The following is a 22,663-nucleotide window of genomic DNA, read 5'->3' on the forward strand; positions in this document are numbered from 1 at the left end:
TTACTTTCTGCATAATTAAAAATAGGTCATTCGTTATTTAAATAAAATTAACATTGTTAATTCTTTTGTAATGCATTTCTATGTGGAATGTATTATGTAATGCATTGTGGATAATATAACAAATAATACATAAAAATATATAACAAAACAGGTTAATATAAACATGAATCATACTTATGTAGCAAAAACCGTTAGTATGTCCTTGTGATAATGATGACTATTGTTATTATTACTAGTTTTTAAAAGATTTATTATTGTTTACAAATTAGCGATTCCTGATATAATGTAACGTGGTGGTTATACCTTGCTCTGCGATCCTCCAGTCTTGCCTAACTCTACTAGTTCTGCCTTATCCCCACAATCCTTTGCGGTTCATTCGGAGTTGCCAGTCATTCTGCTCGCAACGGAATTTAGCTGGGTAGCTAGCTGCACTGATAATAATAAAGGTGCCCAATCACATGTAACATTTATAAATTAATAATAAGTTAAACAGTGCCTTTCGCAGTATTGACGCAATGAAAGAAACCACATCGAAACGGCGAGAGAAGCCCCGGGACAAAGCCGAGAAGAAACCTGAGCCAGGCCCCGAGCCTCAGGATGTGGAGATGCCGGAGGAAGATGCTGCAGCCGCCGGGAAGCCTCATAAGGAATTGGACACGCTCACGCTTGAAGGTAAGACGAAAGCCAGAGCTGAAGCCTGGATGGACAGATATAACATTAACGTAACATTTATTCAAAAGACTGCAGTGTCAGTGCATTCCCCGTTCATTTCACACAGGCCTGTGTCTGTCAACACAAAAGCTGTGATGCATCAAAACAGTGTCCATGCTTTCTATGGCTACACTAGCTGGTATAGCTGTGTAGCGAAGGGCTGACTCATGCTAGGTTTGTATTAACTCAGCTTGGTAGTCAGCTATGCTGTAGTTGCTGCTCTCTAACTAACTAGTCTATATTAGCCCACATTAAGCGTTTGTTATGGTTATAAACAAACACTAAGTTGCAGGCAGTATTTTTTAGTTCCCTGCATTAAGTGTGATTAAAAGCAGATGGTTTCAATTAATGCATATTGGATGAAATTGAGAGCTAATTGTTTGTAATGTAATTCTAGTTCTCCCTTGTCCTATAATCCGTTGTATTTTGTTTATTGAGACTTCTTTAAATCATTTATCATTCCCCCAAAAAGTAATTTAGTGGATTACGTTATTACATACGTATATAAAGCCACAGAAATCTTGGTGTGTTCATCTGTATGTTCAGCTGTAACTTAAATAAACAGGAGTAATTTCAGACAGATGGAAAAGGGGAGAGAATTTGATTCTCCTGGCCGCACTGTTTTCATTGTTTGCCCTGTGGCTGTGCTTTTGCGTCCTCTCTCCCCCTTACCTGTCGCCGTGACGCAGACATTAAAGAGCACGTGAAGCAGATCGAGAAGGCCGTGTCCGGGAAGGAGCCTCGCTTCGTGCTGCGCGCCTTGCGGGCCCTGCCCTCCACCAGCCGCAGGCTCAACCCCAACGTCCTGCACAAGGCCGTCTCCGGCTTCTACACCTCCAACGCCTCCGGCAAGGAGTTCCTGCTCGGCTTCCTGGAGGAGGTGAGGCCCCTCTTCCCGCCCTTTCCCTCGCGGTGGAGTTGCGTGACGTGACTGGCGTCCTAGGGATGGGCAGCGCGAAGGTAGTGGGATTGGTTTTGTGTTTTAACAGCAGAGCATGAAGGCAAAGTTGCATAGGCTTCAATGGTATTGAGTTCTGGCTTGATGGGTTTAGCTGCTCTGAAGCACCTGCTCTTGCACGCCTCTGACATCTCACTTACTTTTATTTACATGACATTGCATTTGTTTGGCAGACACTTTTATCCAAAGCGACGTACAATAAGTGCATACTAAAGGTCATTGGAACAAGTACAAGACACAGGTCCACAGGCATAGGCTAGGTCAGAAAGTTATGGTAAGTCAAACTAGGATGCAAGACGACGAGCTACAACATCAAGATAACATATTAAGTGCAATATAAGTGCTGAATGGAGGTACAAGTGTAACATGAAACTGCTGCAGGAGCATATTAGAAGGATTCAACTGATAAGAATGATGTTAGATTAGTGATAGTTAGTCCTGGTACAGTCTGAAGAGATGCGTCTTCAGACCACAGCGGAAGATGGGCAATGACCCAGTGGTTCTTAGAGGAACGGGGAGTTCGTTCCACCACTGGGGAGCTAGGGTGGAGAGGCTCCATGTTTGGGACGAGCGATTTATAGTAAGTAGTTCCCTGTTAGAATTGGGTTCAGCAGGGCTGCTTGTTGCTCATCCTGCCACGGCTCTCTTTCAGTACATGGATGGTGTAAAACCCAGGCCGTGTCTGTGCCCACTGCCCACTGTGGCTAGCAGCACTGCGGGCCAATGGACAGTTAGCTGTAGCAGCACCCGGGGGTGGGGGGGGGTTTTCAACTGGCTGGGTTAGAAGTGTCTCATTATGTATCACCGACCCCCCCACTGGTTAATGAGACCCCTCCAAGTCCGCTCGTTGGGTTGCACACAGAGCGTTTTCTTCTCTGTGCCGGCCTCACTGCCGCTGAACTGTGGAGGGTGACATCACAAGCTTTGGACGAGGGCGCTTGTCTGCGCTCACCTGAATCGACAGGGGAGGTTGCAGCAATGAGTGCTGAAAAATACAATTTACCATTCCAAGTTGGACAGAAAAATGATAAAAAAAATCTATATAGGAATCAGTTCAGCCTCACTGGCTCAGTCATTGTTCTTTTAGTTTCAGTTTCTTTTCTGTTCTTCAAGTTTTCAGATTGGAAGTAGACCTTTAGTATAGAATTTTGCATAGACCCTTCGGTTTTTTAGTCCTATAGTACAGCTGGAAGTTTTCAAGCCTTCAACCAATCAGTGATGAGATGACTGTGCTTTGTATTCAGAAATCGTTAACGTGGCTGTTTCTCTTGTGTGCTTTGCATCGTACCTTCAGCCAATGGACATGGAGGGCGATGTCCAGTTCCGGCCGAGGACGGGTAAGGCAGCTGCCACGCCCCTGCTGCCTGAGGTGGAGGCCTACCTGCAGCTCCTCGTGGTGGTTTACCTCACGAACAACAAGCGCTACGCAGAGGTGAGGGTCCGCGCTTTATTTTCTAATCGAAAATAGCCACCGCGCTGTTTGTTGTGTACGCTAAGGTCTCATGGAGCGAACGGCTGTTAACGCAGTATTGTGTGCAGATGTGAAATAGCGGGTGTAGCCACGCAGTCCTGCAGGCCTGGAATGCTGCTGGAATTAGTGTCGTCTTCATCTGGTCTGGTCGTGCTGCACCAGAAAACTGCTTCCTGTCCAAATAAGAAATTCATTTAAACTGTCAAAGTAAGGATTTGGCTATAATCTGTCCAGGTCAGCATTTCAGTCGATGTGGAGGTGAGGTGAAGCAAAAACCAGATGTTTTCACCCTCAAAATGTTTTATGGTGATCCCATGAATGAGTGCTCTGTGAACACTGTGATGTGTGTGAATGTCAGATGCACGTGCCGTGTTTATGCGTATGTCTTTTGCGACCCTCCTTCCATCGTGCCCCCTCTGCTCCCCCCGCAGGCTCAGAAGGTGTCAGACGACCTCCTGCAGAAGATCAGCTCTCAGAACCGCAGGGCTCTGGACCTGGTGGCCGCCAAGTGCTACTACTACCACTCCAGAGTCTACGAGTTCCTCAACCAGCTGGATGTAGTGCGCAGGTGAGGCGTCCCCCCCCACACACACATCACACACATCAGCGCGTCACACACACACACCTACAGCGTGCACACACACACACACACACGCACGTACACACACATACGCACACACAGATCTCACTGGACAGGCAATACCTCTCCTGTTCATCTCCCAGGTTGTCTGTTACCATAAGGTGTGTGTCTGTTAGGCCTGTTGCGTCAGTAGTCTGTGCCTCCTGATTGGACGGAAAAGGGTAAAGCTATGGGTCAGACATGAAAATATAATGTCCATTTCAAACTGGAAGAAAACATAAAAATAAGGAATAAAAAAAAAAAAAAAAAGGTGGAGAACAAGACAATTACAATTAAATGAAATTAAAGAATGTTGAGAGATCCCAAGACTGGGGTTGAATTGACATTTGAAAAGTAAGGCTGTTTGTTGCTGGAACCCAGACTTGGATAAGTGGATCACATATTTTTTTCCCTCCCTGTAATGGTGAGTGAAAAATATATCTTAGAATCTATTCAGCATACATAAAACAACATGTTGCTTGAGCAGTTTTGTCACCACCATTTACAGTGCTTTGCAGGCGAGAATTTGCTCCATCTCTACCGATTCTTTCTGACGGGCATCCTCGCTTAGAAGCGCGGCCAGGCCGGGATTTTCATTGGCTGTTGGAATGTGACTTGTTTGGTTTCGCTAAGCCCCTCCCCCTCTCATTCATCAGCTTCCTTCACGCCCGCCTCCGCACCGCCACGCTTCGCCACGACGCGGACGGCCAGGCCACGCTGCTCAACCTGCTGCTCCGCAACTACCTGCAGTACAACCTGTACGACCAGGCCGAGAAGCTGGTGTCCAAGTCCGTCTTCCCCGAGCAGGCCAACAACAACGAGTGGGCCCGCTACCTCTACTACACAGGTCAGTGAGCCAGCCCGCTACCTCTACTACACAGGTCAGTGAGCCAGCCCGCTACCTCTACTACACAGGTCAGTGAGTCAGCCCGCTACCTCTACTACACAGGTCAGTGAGTCAGCCCGCTGCCTCTACTACACAGGTCAGTGAGCCAGCCCGCTACCTCTACTACACAGGTCAGTGAGTCAGCCCGCTACCTCTACTACACAGGTCAGTGAGCCAGCCCGCTACCTCTACTACACAGGTCAGTGAGCCAGCCCGCTACCTCTACTACACAGGTCAGTGAGTCAGCCCGCTACCTCTACTACACAGGTCAGTGAGCCAGCCCGCTACCTCTACTACACAGGTCAGTGAGCCAGCCCGCTACCTCTACTACACAGGTCAGTGAGCCAGCCCGCTACCTCTACTACACAGGTCAGTGAGCCAGCCGCTACCTCTACTACACAGGTCAGTGAGCCAGCCCGCTACCTCTACTACACAGGTCAGTGAGCCAGCCCGCTACCTCTACTACACAGGTCAGTGAGCCAGCCCGCTACCTCTACTACACAGGTCAGTGAGCCAGCCCGCTACCTCTACTACACAGGTCAGTGAGTCAGCCCGCTACCTCTACTACACAGGTCAGTGAGCCAGCCCGCTACCTCTACTACACAGGTCAGTGAGCCAGCCCGCTACCTCTACTACACAGGTCAGTGAGTCAGCCCGCTACCTCTACTACACAGGTCAGTGAGCCAGCCCGCTACCTCTACTACACAGGTCAGTGAGCCAGCCCGCTACCTCTACTACACAGGTCAGTGAGCCAGCCCGCTACCTCTACTACACAGGTCAGTGAGTCAGCCGCTACCTCTACTACACAGGTCAGTGAGCCAGCCCGCTACCTCTACTACACAGGTCAGTGAGCCAGCCCGCTACCTCTACTACACAGGTCAGTGAGCCAGCCCGCTACCTCTACTACACAGGTCAGTGAGTCAGCCCACTACCTCTACTACACAGGTCAGTGAGCCAGCCCGCTACCTCTACTACACAGGTCAGTGAGCCAGCCCGCTACCTCTACTACACAGGTCAGTGAGCCAGCCGCTACCTCTACTACACAGGTCAGTGAGCCAGCCCGCTACCTCTACTACACAGGTCAGTGAGTCAGCCCGCTACCTCTACTACACAGGTCAGTGAGCCAGCCGCTACCTCTACTACACAGGTCAGTGAGCCAGCCCGCTACCTCTACTACACAGGTCAGTGAGTCAGCCCGCTACCTCTACTACACATGTCGGTGAGCCAGCCCGCTACCTCTACTACACAGGTCGGTGAGCCAGCCCGCTACCTCTACTACACAGGTCAGTGAGCCAGCCCGCTACCTCTACTACACAGGTCAGTGAGCCAGCCCGCTACCTCTACTACACAGGTCAGTGAGTCAGCCCGCTACCTCTACTACACAGGTCAGTGAGCCAGCCCGCTACCTCTACTACACAGGTCAGTGAGTCAGCCCGCTACCTCTACTACACAGGTCAGTGACTCAGCCGCTACCTCTACTACACAGGTCAGTGAGTCAGCCCGCTACCTCTACTACACAGGTCAGTGAGCCAGCCCGCTACCTCTACTACACAGGTCAGTGAGACAGCCCGCTACCTCTACTACACAGGTCAGTGAGCCAGCCCGCTACCTCTACTACACAGGTCAGTGAGCCAGCCCGCTACCTCTACTACACAGGTCAGTGAGCCAGCCCGCTACCTCTACTACACAGGTCAGTGAGTCAGCCCGCTACCTCTACTACACAGGTCAGTGAGCCAGCCCGCTACCTCTACTACACAGGTCAGTGAGTCAGCCCGCTACCTCTACTACACAGGTCAGTGACTCAGCCGCTACCTCTACTACACAGGTCAGTGAGTCAGCCCGCTACCTCTACTACACAGGTCAGTGAGCCAGCCGCTACCTCTACTACACAGGTCAGTGAGCCAGCCCGCTACCTCTACTACACAGGTCAGTGAGCCAGCCCGCTACCTCTACTACACAGGTCAGTGAGTCAGCCCGCTACCTCTACTACACCGGTCAGTGAGCCAGCCCGCTACCTCTACTACACAGGTCAGTGAGCCAGCCCGCTACCTCTACTACACAGGTCAGTGAGTCAGCCCGCTACCTCTACTACACAGGTCAGTGAGTCAGCCGCTACCTCTACTACACAGGTCAGTGAGTCAGCCCGCTACCTCTACTACACAGGTCAGTGAGTCAGCCCGCTACCTCTACTACACAGGTCAGTGAGCCAGCCCGCTACCTCTACTACACAGGTCAGTGAGCCAGCCCGCTACCTCTACTACACAGGTCAGTGAGTCAGCCCGCTACCTCTACTACACAGGTCAGTGAGCCAGCCCGCTACCTCTACTACACAGGTCAGTGAGTCACCTGCTACCTCTACTACACATACACATAGTTTGATATACTTATGTTTTATTAATTCTTAATATGTTCTGCATCCAAAACCCACCTCCTTGACTCTGCACTACATTTCCCAGAATTCCCTTACACTCTTTCGATAGGCATTGCTTGGATTTCAGGGAGGTAGTCCAAATGGGATGGCAGGTAAACATGCCTTTGTGTTCCCTCAGTGCCCTGCTGATGTGCTCGGGCTTGGAATGATGGGGACCGATAGGGACATCAATATCGTAAATTCTGTCCCACTCATTGAAAGTAAAGGAACTGCTCATGCTAGGCATGACTCACCGGCAGTGATAGTTTGTGTGTGTAGGTAGGATGGAGGCACACAGGTGTAGCTGACGGTGCACACGGTAATGTGCTGTGTGTGTATGTGGAGCCACTTAGTAATGCGCTGTGTGTGTATGTTGAGGCACACTCTAATGCGCTGTGTGTGTATGTTGAGGCATACTCTGATGCGCTGTGTGTGTATGTTGAGGCACACTCTGATGCGCTGTGTGTGTGTGTTGAGGCACACTCTGATGCGCTGTGTGTGTATGTTGAGGCACACTCTGATGCGCTGTGTGTGTGTGTTGAGGCACACTCTAATGCGCTGTGTGTGTATGTTGAGGCATACTCTAATGCGCTCTGTGTGTATGTTGAGGCACACTCTAATGCGCTGTGTGTGTATGTTGAGGCACACTCTGATGCGCTGTGTGTGTATGTTGAGGCACACTCTGATGCGCTGTGTGTGTATGTTGAGGCACACTCTGATGTGCTGTGTGTGTATGTTGAGGCACACTAATGCACTGTGTGTGTGTGTTGAGGCACACTAATGCGCTGTGTGTGTATGTTGAGGCACACTAATGCGCTGTGTGTGTGTGTTGAGGCACACTAATGCGCTGTGTGTGTAGGTTGATGCACACTCTGATGCGCTGTGTGTGTATGTTGAGGCACTCTAATGCGCTGTGTGTGTATGTTGAGGCACACACTAATGCGCTGTGTGTGTATGTTGAGGCACACTCTGATGCGCTGTGTGTGTATGTTGAGGCACACACTAATGCGCTGTGTGTGTATGTTGAGGCACACACTAATGCGCTGTGTGTGTATGTTGAGGCACACGGTGACGCGCTGTGTGTGTATGTTGAGGCACACGGTGACGCGCTGTGTGTGTATGTTGAGGCACACTAATGTGCTGTGTGTGTATGTTGAGGCACACGGTAACGCGCTGTGTGTGTATTTAGGAGAGAGGCATACAGGTGTAGCTGACGGTGCACACGCTAATGCGCTGTGTGTGTATGTTGAGGCACTTGGTGACGCGCTCTGTGTGTATGTTGAGGCATACAGTAATGTGCTGTGTGTGTATGTTGAGGCACTCGGTGACGCGCTCTGTGTGTATGTTGAGGCATACAGTAATGTGCTGTGTGTGTATGTTGAGGCACTCGGTGACGCGCTCTGTGTGTATGTTGAGGCATACAGTAATGTGCTGTGTGTGTATGTTGAGGCACTCGGTGACGCGCTCTGTGTGTATGTTGAGGCATACAGTAATGTGCTGTGTGTGTATGTTGAGGCACTCGGTGACGCGCTCTGTGTGTATGTTGAGGCATACAGTAATGTGCTGTGTGTGTATGTTGAGGCACTCGGTGACGCGCTCTGTGTGTATGTTGAGGCATACAGTAATGTGCTGTGTGTGTATGTTGAGGCACTCGGTGACGCGCTCTGTGTGTATGTTGAGGCATACAGTAATGTGCTGTGTGTGTATGTTGAGGCACTCGGTGACGCGCTCTGTGTGTATGTTGAGGCGTACAGTAATGTGCTGTGTGTGTATGTAGGAGAGAGGCATACAGGTGTAGCTGACGGTGCACACGCTAATGCGCTATGTGTGTATGTTGAGGCACTTGGTGACGCGCTCTGTGTGTATGTTGAGGCATACAGTAATGTGCTGTGTGTGTATGTTGAGGCACTCGGTGACGCGCTCTGTGTGTATGTTGAGGCGTACAGTAATGTGCTGTGTGTGTATGTAGGAGAGAGGCATACAGGTGTAGCTGACGGTGCACACGCTAATGCGCTGTGTGTGTATGTTGAGGCACTCGGTGACGCGCTCTCTGCTCCCCCTGCTGCAGGTCGCATTAAGGCCATCCAGCTGGAGTACACTGAGGCCCGGAGGACGCTCACCAACGCCCTGAGGAAGGCCCCCCAGCACACCGCCGTGGGTTTCAAACAGACGGTCAGCACACCCGAGCCAGAGAGCTAAACACGCACACGCGCGACACGTTGCCATGGCAACTCCTTCTCTCCCCCTCCACCCAGACTATTGGTCATTTTAGATGAACACACGGCAGTCATGAAACAATTCATCCAGTCTTTTGTGCAAAGAGGTTACTGTCATCAGTTGTGATTATGATAATTGTAGTGGAAATCTCTCTTTAGCATGAAGGAAGAGAGACCGTTTTCTTGTATTTGAAAATTATTTCATGATTAATTAACCAGGGAAAACGTCTAATACGCTCACATGGAGAAGTCACAGTAGTTCCAAAGCATGAACGAGAGAACACACAATATATAGTCAACAAATCTTGGACCTTGCTCTTGTGAAGGTTTCTTATTGGTTACCAGTAGGTGTAAGAAAAATATTCGTCATTGCATGGGCACAACAGTAGTTCACACCCTTGTAACCCATATTAGCTTTGTTAGCTTACAGATATTGGCTTTTTTAGGTGTTTTCGACTTTAATTGTGGTTATCACTCTGAGTTCCCCCTTTTTCCGTAAGCGCTTGCACAAACTAGAGCAGAGGTTATTTGACTCAGCTTACTTCAGCGGCACACAAACAATGCCGTGATTATAATGTAAGATTGTGAATTTTCCCCTACAGTAATCACCCCTCCTCGTCTTTGCAGTAAATCATCAGGATTAACTGTTTTACTTTGGATGAATAATTGTCTTTTCAGGCAGCCTAAGAGCGATTAAGAGTCACACAGTTGTGATACATCAGTTTTGGAAAGGAGGTCCATCGGTTTCATCAAGGTCCATCGGATTAACACCATACTTAGTGGACACAATGCAGTATGAGGACAAAACAGTGTATAAATGTGATAAAACTGTTTTATTTCATAGGGAAGATGCAAAGTCAAAAATACAATGAGGTGCTGACTAACCAAGATCAATCATAACAAGCACGAAACTTTCCAGACCCACAGCGCTAGCTAGGTTAACTAAAGTAGGCAAAACGCTAACATGTTAGGGTTAGCTAAAGTAACGTTAGGCGATAAAGCTGTGCTTAAAAATGTCGTGCCGTTCGAAGTGGTGATTTCTGGAGCACCACCACCTGCGCATGCGTCCTACTAAACGAAGCACACTAAACGAAGCACCACCCGCGCATGCGTCCTACAAAACGTCCCTCTCAGGTCATCCATGAGTGAGTGAGTGACCACAATTTGCCACGCATAGCCCATGGCGGCAGTCCTGCCTGCACGCCGTGGGAAAAAGAGAAAGATAGTTGCAAATTTCTGCACGCCATTTCTACGTTTCAGCCCGCTCTGTCTTCTTCAGGGTCACCCTACACCCCGATGAAGACACTGCCTTTAAAAAGTTTTTTTGTTTTTTAATGCTTTTTGCGAGAGGTAATTAGCCGCCGTCACCTCCGTCCTGGCCTCCTGCCGCGGCGTCATCCAGTCACCCTGCGGAACCGACTTTAGATCCCGCGCGCGGTTCGCTGCGGTCAGGCGGCTGTGGGCTCGTAGCCGTGCTGGCCGTACGTCCGCGCGCCACAGGACGCTCAGGATTTCCGTTGCGTTGTACCCCATTTTTGGAACATTCTTCCTGATTGTCTCATTACATTACATTACATTACAGGCATTTAGCAGACGCTCTTATCCAGAGCGACGTACAACAGGTGCATCAGTTCAAGGTGCAGAGGTGCAGAAAAAACACACTAGAGTGAAGTAAAGATCGTAGTGCCAGAAGTGACCACATAGATCAGGACTCCAACCCTGTAGGGTAACCTGTTCAGCAAACAAACAAACAATCCTGCCAAGTACAAAGCTAGCACTGAAATCACATTTGCCTAATCAGAATCTCGGTCTCTGTCCTTCACCCGCCTTCAGGCATCTGAAGATATTCCAAAATGGCTGCCAGTTTGGCGGGTTAACGTTTTTTCTGATTATATGGTAGGACACGAATGAAAAGAAAATCAGAGTTAATTCGTAGCCCTACACAGAATGCAAAGAATACAAATTGAGTACAATTTTGTCCCAAATATGAATGTAGTACATATGACAATTAGATCAAAAATCTTTGAAATGTAAAATGTGGTCATTTTGGAGGATCACTGATGATTTATTTCTCAATAAATATTTGGTATCTGGAGTTCTAGCTTCAGTTTTAGTCTTTACAGAGAGGTAAGGAATGTGTTTATTACAAAAGAAGGGAGTCTGAGGAACATACTGTACCTGACTGCCTGGTCCATTAGCTGTGGAATGACTCCACTCTTTAGACCCTTTGACCCGTTTTTGTCTTATTATTCAAATCATTGCTTTTGTATGTAGCACTTCTTCTTTCATATTGGGTAGCAACTGACCTGAATTTACATGACCACAATGGCAATATAAAACGGTTTGAGATTTTCCCTGTAAAGTTAGAAACAATCAATGAAAATATATTCGTTATTATTATAAAAAGGCCATTATTATTATAATCACACATTGTATAGACCATGTGTTCAGGGTCAGCTTGCGAAGGCTACCCTGCACGGCTCATAAAAGCCTCGCACGACTCTTCTTCTATGAGATGAGGCCTTGAGAGAAGTGCGGCATTGTGGGAGCGCGGAGGGCGTCTCGGCGAGGGTGCCGGCGCGGAGGTCCTTGATGCCGCGCGCGCACAAGCGGCGGGATTCGGCGGCGGGCGAAGCGGCGCTAAGAGGAACAAAAGACAAGCCGCAAGCTCCGCCCGGCGCCGGGGAGAGGCTCCGCCCACACAGTGCTCCGTCTCCGCTCCGCGCCGCGATCTCAACAGCTTAGAATCGCAGGGCTCCTTCCGTCTGACGTTTAAATCAGACGGTTACGGCTGGAACGCTTTTGTGTCCATTTTCCTATACGGACTGAACACCAAATTATTATTATTTTTTTTAAACGTTTTTAATTTGAGCACTGAAACTTTTCGGTGAAAGTCTAGTTGAAACTTGGCGTTTTTGGCATCGATGATTCGGTGCGCGGTTAAGATTTTTAGGGATTGTTTACGTTGATTTGTATAGTTTGCTTTGTGTATGTATGCAACTGGAATATTTATGTTGCAAATTTTGTGTGATTCCCATCTACTGAACATTAAATACAAAAGTTGATGCAACACAAAGTCATGCCATGTTCAAAATTCAGCAGTTTGATACTGTAGCTCAAAGCTGTGCTGTCTGTGGGTAGAACCTTCCGGAAAGACTTGCTGTGCTCATCTCTGAAAAGCCTCTCGCCCTGTTGGGCACATTCGCGTTGAACGGGACGGGGCCCCCGGCCCCGCAGTGCGGCCCCTGGGGTCCGGCGCTTGGCTCACGCCCCTCCGTGGCACCACGGGCGGGCATAGCGGCTCCCGCTCCTCACGCCCGCTCTCTCTCTCTCTCTCTCTCTCTCTCTCTGCCGCAGGTGCACAAGCTCCTCATCGTGGTGGAGCTGCTGCTCGGGGAGATCCCGGACAGGCTGCAGTTCCGCCAGCCCTCGCTCAAGAGGTCCCTCATGCCCTACTTCCTGCTCACCCAGGGTAAGCGCGCTCTCTCGCCTGCTGCCCCTCACCCTCGTTCACACCAGTACCAGCATTCTCATTCTTCGCCTTCATAGCCACTGCTGTTCTTCATCATTCCTTCCTTCCTTTCTCTCCTGTTTGGACTCCAGCATGAAATACTGCAAGCCACGCTTGCCCGCTACAAGTCTGAGTTGCCGATGGGCTAAGCCACATCGACTGATTTATTGAATTATGTGGGCCAATCTTAACCCGTTCTGAAAATGCTAAAATCTGTAAGTCTTTTGCAGTGAAAGACTCTTTGAGAATATGCTTTCGTATCCTTGAACGAGGTACTTAACCTGCGTTGCTCCTGTATAAATCCAAGATGCAAATGTAAATGCTGTGTAAAAAGTTGTATCTTCAGTTAACAAGCACTTCATCTCCACTGAACACAAAATAGACTGTTATACAGGTACAGAATGTAAGGACATCCCCGAATTATTAAGCTAACAAGTTGTGCTAACAGAGAATGGTTTGTATGGAATTCTAAAAGGCTAATGCCTCGATATTGATGGCCCCAGTCCACTGGGCATACTCCACAGAAAGTGAGACTGGCATTAATCCTAACCTCCCCCCCCTTCCCCCAACGCAGCCGTACGAACAGGGAACCTCGCCAAGTTCAACCAGGCCCTGGACCAGTTCGGGGAGAAGTTCCAGACCGACGGCACCTACACGCTCATCATCCGCCTGAGACACAACGTCATCAAAACGGGTGAGCGCCCCCTGGAGGGCCTGAGCCGGGTCACCCGTCACATGCTCCGCCCCCAAAGAAAGAGTTACCGTGGAGTTTCCTTCTGAACACTTCACCCCACGTTCACAAACTTACACTTTACGTACGCCAAGGCTAAAGACATTCAAAATCAATTTTTCACAACTCCACACATTTCATGTTACCATACATGTCCTGTGGTAAGTCAATCAGGGTATCTACTTTATTTCCATAAGAGGTCATTTCAAAATAATAGCTGAGAGACAGATTTATTTAAGCTTTTATGCACTGTATCAGATTTTCAGTGGGTCAAACTGTATCGTTTGTTCGGTTTTTGCCCCAATGATATCCTTACAAATCATGTTTTAAGGTATTCATTTATGAGAGCTGTTGTGTAGGAGGACTGGGGCTTATCCACGGTAAATACTGGTGCCATCTTGACATGAACTGCTTTTCCAATTGAGGCTATTAGAGATGAAGAGCACCAAGGCCCTGGAAGTATAGCCAGCCAAGAAGTTAAGTACACATTCAGGAAGTCCTAGTGTTTTTCTAAAAACTACAACTCTGGCCTCTGACATTCTTGATGAAGCCAAGTGTCATTGATGAAGCAGAGAATAATTTTGATGCTCTGGTAACTAGGTTGGATACATGAATAAGATCGAGCTGGAGCTGCTTCACTTCAAACGTTCAAACTGAGAGAGAACGCCTGTTTTGCACTTGTGATTTATGTGTGGAAAAATACAAGCGCAGTTTCTTTTGGAAAGTTCCTGGCAGGGAGGGTTGGCGATGTCCTGCGGTTGGTTACTGAAAGATAATTGGATCTGATCTGGCTGCTTGCAAAGAAGCCTCTGTTCTCACGTAACACATTCGCCATGAAAGGATGAAGGCTTTTAACCTGCCAAACGGCAAAGTTAGCTTAGCTCAAGTTACGATATAAACATATCATCACTGTCTTATTAGGAAATGTACCCCTATAGCTTTCTTGCAAGAGGGCCACTTATCCTGTTTAAATGGACCTTAGGCGCTGCCCTTATTTCCAGTACAGCATTGAGCGTTCCAGTGGGAATGTGCTGTACTTTTTCGGCTGAAATGAACTCGTCAAGTTCATTTGCTGTCAGGTGAATAAAATAAAAATCGTGCAACAGAAACTCAGACGTCGCTACCTCATGCTGACTGCAGCCAAACAGGGTATGAACGTGGGAGGCAGCATAAGCGACTTTTTTGGCTTTGTAGTTTTTGTCGTCGTTGGCTAAAACCACTAGCTAAAAAAATGATTACAGAATCCAGATTTGGCCATTAACCGACCCAGGCAGCCGTGTAGCGAGAGAACAGCAGCTCAGATTCTCCCGCCTCGTTCTCCACAGGTGTGCGCATGATCAGCCTGTCCTACTCCCGCATCTCTCTGGCCGACATCGCCCAGAAGCTGCAGCTGGACAGCCCCGAGGATGCTGAGTTCATCGTTGCCAAGGTAACGGACCCCCCACCTCGCTGCCATGTGCTCACTGGCCCAGAGCAGTGAATAAGGTTCTCCCTCATACCTGCAGGTTTATTAGAAGCCAGAGCAGTGAATAAGGTTCTCTCTCATACCTGCAGGTGTATTAGAAGCCAGAGCAGTGAATAAGGTTCTCTCTCATACCTGCAGTTCTATTAGAAGCCAGGTCAGTGAATAAGGTTCTCCCTCATACCTGCAGGTGTATTAGAAGCCAGAGCAGTGAATAAGGTTCTCTCTCATACCTGCAGGTGTATTAGAAGCCAGGTCAGTGAATAAGGTTCTCTCTCATACCTGCAGGTGTATTAGAAGCCAGAGCAGTGAATAAGGTTCTCTCTCATACCTGCAGGTGTATTAGAAGCCAGAGCAGTGAATAAGGTTCTCTCTCATACCTGCAGTTCTATTAGAAGCCAGAGCAGTGAATAAGGTTCTCTCTCATACCTGCAGGTGTATTAGAAGCCAGAGCAGTGAATAAGGTTCTCCCTCATACCTGCAGGTGTATTAGAAGCCAGGCCAGTGAATAAGGTTCTCTCTCATACCTGCAGGTGTATTAGAGGCCAGAGCAGTGAATAAGGTTCTCTCTCATACCTGCAGTTCTATTAGAAGCCAGAGCAGTGAATAAGGTTCTCTCTCATACCTGCAGTTCTATTAGAAGCCAGAGCAGTGAATAAGGTTCTCCCTCATACCTGCAGGTGTATTAGAAGCCAGAGCAGTGAATAAGGTTCTCCCTCATACCTGCAGTTCTATTAGAAGCCAGGCCAGCGAATAAGGTTCTCTCTCATACCTGCAGGTGTATTAGAAGCCAGAGCAGTGAATAAGGTTCTCTCTCATACCTGCAGTTCTATTAGAAGCCAGAGCAGTGAATAAGGTTCTCTCTCATACCTGCAGGTGTATTAGAAGCCAGAGCAGTGAATAAGGTTCTCTCTCATACCTGCAGTTCTATTAGAAGCCAGGTCAGTGAATAAGGTTCTCTCTCATACCTGCAGGTGTATTAGAAGCCAGAGCAGTGAATAAGGTTCTCTCTCATACCTGCAGGTGTATTAGAAGCCAGAGCAGTGAATAAGGTTCTCTCTCATACCTGCAGTTCTATTAGAAGCCAGGTCAGTGAATAAGGTTCTCTCTCATACCTGCAGGTGTATTAGAAGCCAGAGCAGTGAATAAGGTTCTCTCTCATACCTGCAGTTCTATTAGAAGCCAGAGCAGTGAATAAGGTTCTCTCTCATACCTGCAGTTCTATTAGAAGCCAGAGCAGTGAATAAGGTTCTCTCTCATACCTGCAGTTCTATTAGAAGCCAGAGCAGTGAATAAGGTTCTCTCTCATACCTGCAGGTGTATTAGAAGCCAGGCCAGTGAATAAGGTTCTCTCTCATACCTGCAGTTCTATTAGAAGCCAGGTCAGTGAATAAGGTTCTCCCTCATACCTGCAGTTCTATTAGAAGCCAGGTCAGTGAATAAGGTTCTCCCTCATACCTGCAGTTCTATTAGAAGCCAGAGCAGTGAATAAGGTTCTCCCTCATACCTGCAGTTCTATTAGAAGCCAGAGCAGTTAATAAGGTTCTCCCTCATACCTGCAAGGAATATAATAGGCCAAGGCAGTGAATTAAGTTTGAAACCAATCCTCAGACAGACGACTTAAGAACGCCAGGTCAGAACATGTAGACCACAAGCCCTGCCCCCTCTTCACAAACCAGGCGATCCGCGATGGAGTGATCGAGGCCAGCATCAACCACGAGAAGGGTTACGTCCAGTCCAAAGAGACCATGGACATCTACGGCACCCGAGAACCACAGCTTGCCTTCCACCAGAGGATATCCTTCTGCCTGGACATCCACAACATGTCCGTCAAGGTAGCCCCGCCCTTCACTGGGTGATGATTTTATGAAATCTTTTTTTCTTTTTTTTCTTTTTTGCTTGTGTGTTTCCTCCTTTTGTGTAGTTGGCGCGAGGCGTGTTCATTTTTTGTTCTGTGGAAGTTTTTCGAAGCCATCGAAGGAATATTGCAACCTGTGTTCTGTCCTTCTCGTTCCACAGGCAATGCGGTTTCCGCCAAAATCGTACAACAAGGACCTGGAGTCCGCAGAGGTATGGTGGCGTCCCCCCCCCCCCTGCTCAGCCCCTCTCTGTGCTTTAGACCAGCGTTTCCCAACCTTTCTCCTTCCGCGGCGCACTTTCCAAATTTACAGAATCTCGTGGCACGCCGCTCTCAAAAGCATAAAGAGTAAACACCCTGCAGCCCCCCCCCTCCACGTTGAAGTGACCGTGCCAGCAGCAGGCCTAAATGTTCTTTTGGGGCTGTAATTAAGCGATATGCATTTTAATGAGATTTATTTTGGCTTTTGTGAATGGGATTTGTTCATTTAAGTTTTTTTTTTAATTCATTTGAACATTAAGATTTTTTTAAAAGGATTTTTCACGCGGCACACCAGAGCGCCGCGGCGGCACACCGGTTGGGAAACGCTGCCGTAGACTTACCCATCTTTCCCCTTTTTACCGATCTTTTGCAGCAGGAGCGCAGAGGTGTGATTCACAGGCGTGCACGCACAAGTCAGCCATTACAAATCGCTATCTGTAGAACTGGGGTCGCCGACTCCCATGTGTACGATGGTTTTTGTTCCTCTCAGTTTCCTGATTAATAGGCCTATTTCACAAGATGGCGACCAAAACCGGATGTAGGGATACTTTGTTTCCGGTTAGCGTTGCTACGGACGCAAGTCCATTTCTGACAGCGAAAAATTGAGCCTAAACAGCGACGTGTGTTCTCACAGTCCCTAATAGCTCTGCCAACGTTCACTGTCCGATGTTATCCGCATTGTCAAAGCATTGCCAGTGAACGTTAAGCGGTCTAAACTAGACAAGGGCTATAAATTCTTTTTTGAGAAGTTTATATTCGGTCATGAAGGTAAGTATAACATTAGCTCTGGTTCGCCAGAAAGCTAAATGGCTAGCTTGCTAACCACAGCAAGTTAGCCGATTAAAGAGATATTTCACTTCGACATAGGTAATTTAAGGTGTATTTAAGTTCCATAATAACAGCTTTAACACAATGCAGCTGTGAGTCATTTCCTTTTCCACTTTGTCTTTACCTTCGTTTTCCGTAAATGGTCGATGGTCCATCGTTTGTCAGTTGAAGATGCTACGCCTTTCAAAAGGTATCATTTGCCGCATCGCGTAAAATGAAAGCGTTGGCTGTTTGAGAATGGATCTAATGGCCCTTTTTCCACGGCGCAAAAACAGTTCTGAAACCATCTGTCCTGGAACTGTCGGGCACTTCGGTAGTTCCTGGAACGCGTTCCTGTTTGTGTTAACCGAACTTGGCTTACCGCAACAATGAGAATTTGGGAGGAAGCGCCAAAAAAAAAAAACTTGTTTTACGTAGCCTAACCTTCCCTTAATAAATAATATTTTGAGAAATTCTCTCAACTGTGGATCACTAAAATAAACCGCTTCCGAATATGAGGGAAGTAGTAGGCGTGGTGAAATGTTACACTTTAAAAGCACCTGAGACTCAACATACCTGCCTATTTAGCCTTATTAGCCTTATTTAGCCTTAGCCTTAGTGTTATTTCTTTGCATACAAAAGTTTTTTTTTTATGTGGCAGCACTGATGTTATTGGCCATATCATGTAAATATATGCTGCTTTAAGTAAAAGCTTACTTGTTAATCATCAATTTGCCTCATTGATGGGCAAATTTGGAAAGACCACAGGGTGGCAGTCTTGTCTAAAACTTGCTTGATGTTTGCTGACCAGTTGAAAAGAGGCGGGATTTTCCTGGTCTGGAACTTCCTCTGGGGGGGGGGGGGGCAAATATGACAGTGCTACAGTCGCCTTCACTTGCCAAAAGTAAAAATAGCGGTGGGTGGTTTGTGGTTGACATGCGGCCTGCCCTGGCACTGAGCGCGTCTCGTCCCCCAGGAGCGTCGGGAGAGGGAGCAGCAGGACTTGGAGTTCGCCAAGGAGATGGCCGAGGACGACGACGACAGTTTCCCATGATCCTGTGCAGCGATGACGCCACACCTTTTCTGGGCTTCTTTTTTTTTTCTTTTTTTTTTTTTTTAAACAACTTCTTTTGCACTGCTTACAGGTTGCCAGAGCAGTTCAGTCGATCTTTGACTCCTTGGAATAGGTGTTTACCAGACCTGGGTCAAATACGCATTTGTTTCGGATTCAAATACTTTTATGTGCTCTATTGATCTTGCCTGGTGTATTTGAGCCTGCCAGTATGGCCAGAAGGCGGGGTTTGCACTTTTTGAGAGTATTTCATTGGTTCCAATACACCAGACAAGATCAGTAAAGCGTAGAAAAGTATTTGAATCCAAAACAAATACGTATTTGACCCAGGTCTGGTGTTCACTGCTATAATCTGTCTAGCCAGTCTGTTCAAAGAGGCAGTTAGTAATTGATTCAGTTCAGCAGAACTGAACTCGTTTGTTTTGTCTCTATAAAACTGCATGACAAATTACATTATAAAACTGCAACAAACCAAGACGTCCAACATTTGAGTGTTCCGAGATATTCAAGATATATATTTATTGTTATAGCCACATTACAACTTAATAGTGAAACATTTGGGGAAACATATTTGAGCAGTCAGATCAAGGGGTCTCACGTATACAGCTCAACTGGGATGCCGGAACGTTTGTACTGCCCGTACAACGTCCTTCCATCCAATCGTTTCCCCTTATTAAGAAGTCTTGAGCTGCTGATTTATGCGTGAATGCGGTGTCATCATGTAATCCTTAATATGACAGAACGTCCACCGTCGTCCGTTAATGAGGCTGCGTGGGGCTGGGAAGGCAAGGTTTCTGTTAGCTAAGGTTTGTCACTGTCACACAAAACAAAAAAAAGTCACTGTCACCCTCTACCCATCCTTGTAGAATGATGCATTACTGTACCGGTCAGTGGGGAGATGGATTGTTTCAATTAAAACGTTTTCTATGTGTTATAATGACACGGTTGTTTTGTGTTGTTTGTATTCAGAAGCAGATAATATGATAACGTTGGCTTATATAGTGCCTTCAAAAATTGTTCATACCCTTGATATAAAGATGAAAAAAAGAATGTGTGAAAGAAATGTTAGTCCTGAGCTGTATTTTAAATCTATCTGAATGGAAACAGCCAAAATAGCACTCAATTTTTAAAATTTATTTCCACAAAAAAAATACTAATATACCCGTTTTCAGTTTTTTGCAAGGGGAAAAAACTTGGTTGTTTGTCTGTAGTGTCGTCTATAATGTTTTATGTGATAGGTGAACATATATTGGGGAATCTTTTAAGATCCTTTGGTCTAAACGTAGAGTGCACCCACAGCTTGTGTGTGTGGCCAAAAACCCAATCACGGCTTTATCTGACAAAAAACACCTGGTTTAATACAGATTATCAAACTCCAGACACTTCCTTTTGCTGATTGCCCTCAGAGGCTTTTTGAAAGAAAAACAGAAAGTGATAAATTTCATTGTCATGGTCATGTTTGTCTCACATGGAAACTTCTCTTGGAATCTGAAATTTGGGCAGTTTGATTTTTCGGTTTCAGTACAAGTAAACTTCAAAGGCACCGCGTGAGCAAATTTTGGGGCCGGTACATGCAAATTGGGGAATTTCTGACAGATCGCAATGCGTTATGCAAGTGTAAACCACTTCAATGGATTGGGATGATGATTTGCAACACCTTCTGACACCACAGATCTTTTGCATCTCCCGTGCTTTGCACAACCCGAGGGCCTGTCCCTCGTAGCTCTCAATGCGATCGCCACGTCTTTCCTTCAGACGGGTTCTCTGTTAGGGTGAATTCAATTGACAGAAACCCAAAAACCACTGGGAAAGGGTCCCTCAGTGTTAATCTAGTGGACTCATGTCAGGAATGTTAAGGATTTCCTCCATTTCCTTTTCAGCTGATCGTATCCGCTGGGTGCATGCCGAGAGGCTATTTTTGTACCAGGAAGTACAGCATTAGCCAATGACTGTGGCATTGCACTGATACTGGTTCATTAAATTGAACTGATGAAAACTGCATCTCTCAGATGGTTACCTACTTGGATGAAGTGGAATGACAGCGTATATTTTTGTCATGCTAACCCATTTTAACCCCAATTTGGAATGTCCATTTGGAGTTTTGGCCTGCCCCTCCGTCATTCTCTTAGTTTGGGAGGATGTCTTGCATCACAAATGCTTCTCCGCATTGCAGCTCGCTGCCGGGGATGTGGTAAGTAGTGCAGAATTACGCCTCGCCCTGCGGGACTGCCAACTGTGGAAGTGGGCCAAATTTGCAATATCAAAAGAAATATACTTCTGCATTTACTCGAAGAAACACCTGATAATGGAAATGGAGTGATTCCTGATATCCTGATATGCTCTTTCAGTCTTGGTGTCTTGTATCTCTTTGACATTGCAGAACACTTAGAAGTTTCTTTAGTTTCATCACATTTAATTCTAATAATTCTTAATATAATTATTGCATTCTTTGTATGTAATCGTGACTTGCTTTTTCATTGCATTACAGAACCATATAAATTCACAGGAATAAATCAAAACAAAATGTCCATTAAACATTACATATATTACCTAGAGATTACAAGACTGCAAGATGCTTCAAATCATAAATGATGCTAGTGGCATTTTCTGATACATGCTGTAAGTATTGCCATGAGAGTTTTACTGGCACCCACTTGATATTTGAGTATAATATTTAATAAATATGTGGTTGACTATTTGATAATGGTATTTAAATATGATGTTGAAAAATAAAATACTTTTCAAATATTATTCATTAGTTTTCAAATAGCTGCAGAATCTTGCAATGACCACAAAATACATGAGGAATGTTGTAAAAGAGGAGCAAACCTTTTAATTTCAATAATTAAAAATAATTCTCAAATAAGACATGAAAACAATAGTGGTAAAAATTTCAATTAAGTCTTGTTTTTTTTAATATATTTACAATTGCAAACCAATAGCATATATTTTTCTATTAAAAAAGTAGTATGTTAGGTTAGTTATTAAAGGTTAATAAGGGACCAATGAGGGATAAGGTGATCACAATAATGTGTTTTAATTGGTTAAACATCACTATTTTAACTAGTTGAAATGTACACTTCAGAACTGTGAAATAACAGTCCCATGCGTAATTCAACATGAACTGGCCTGGTATTTCGTTTTTTAGTCAGACAAAATGCACACACACACATACACACATTCATGAGAACACATAATTGTTTCTAATTATTTTCAAAGCAGTCGGACACAGCTGATTTTTACAAATCAAATATGTTCTTAAAATGTAATAAATAAAATGGTTTGTTGTAGTTTTGAAACGTTAAATGCTGCATTTTCTTATTAGGCAAGTTTTAAATGACTGACAGTTGGTTTGGTATTCAAACATATGGCTTTGGGACTGCATTTTCAGGGTAGTGATGATTGGGTAGGATTTGTTTATGTTCTGAACTCAGCGGGTTTAACAGCTAACACCCTTGTTTAACGTTTGGCTATACCGAACAAAAGAGCAGCAACAGTTAAAACTTCTCACTTATCCAACATATAAAATATATTTATTTGATTTAATTTGGTAATTATTATCAATTATATCGCACAATTTGTTGATAAGCAGAACAACCTGTCGGATCAGCCTTCATCAAAATGTGCAACTCAAAGTCTAAAGACAAAGTTTCAACTACCTTAGACAATGCATGTTACAGACATGGACAGG

At 46.2% G+C, this 22,663-nt stretch overlaps 1 protein-coding gene across 1 annotated transcript; it reads left to right on the forward strand.

Moving 5' to 3' along the window:
* Nucleotides 1–352: 352 nt before the first annotated feature.
* On the forward strand, nucleotides 353–19,009 carry LOC135247819 (26S proteasome non-ATPase regulatory subunit 3). Its single transcript, XM_064321705.1, has 12 exons — nucleotides 353–672; nucleotides 1,401–1,591; nucleotides 2,964–3,101; nucleotides 3,572–3,708; nucleotides 4,416–4,606; nucleotides 9,124–9,227; nucleotides 12,629–12,743; nucleotides 13,357–13,476; nucleotides 14,838–14,941; nucleotides 16,654–16,809; nucleotides 16,994–17,044; nucleotides 18,877–19,009. Exons 1-12 carry the CDS (start codon nucleotides 516–518, stop codon nucleotides 18,952–18,954), a joined length of 1,542 nt encoding a protein of 513 aa, XP_064177775.1. The 5' UTR covers nucleotides 353–515; the 3' UTR covers nucleotides 18,955–19,009.
* The last annotated feature ends 3,654 nt before the right edge of the window (nucleotides 19,010–22,663 follow it).

This window comes from Anguilla rostrata, chromosome 2 (genome assembly GCF_018555375.3).
Source record: "Anguilla rostrata isolate EN2019 chromosome 2, ASM1855537v3, whole genome shotgun sequence".
Lineage (NCBI taxonomy): Eukaryota > Metazoa > Chordata > Actinopteri > Anguilliformes > Anguillidae > Anguilla > Anguilla rostrata.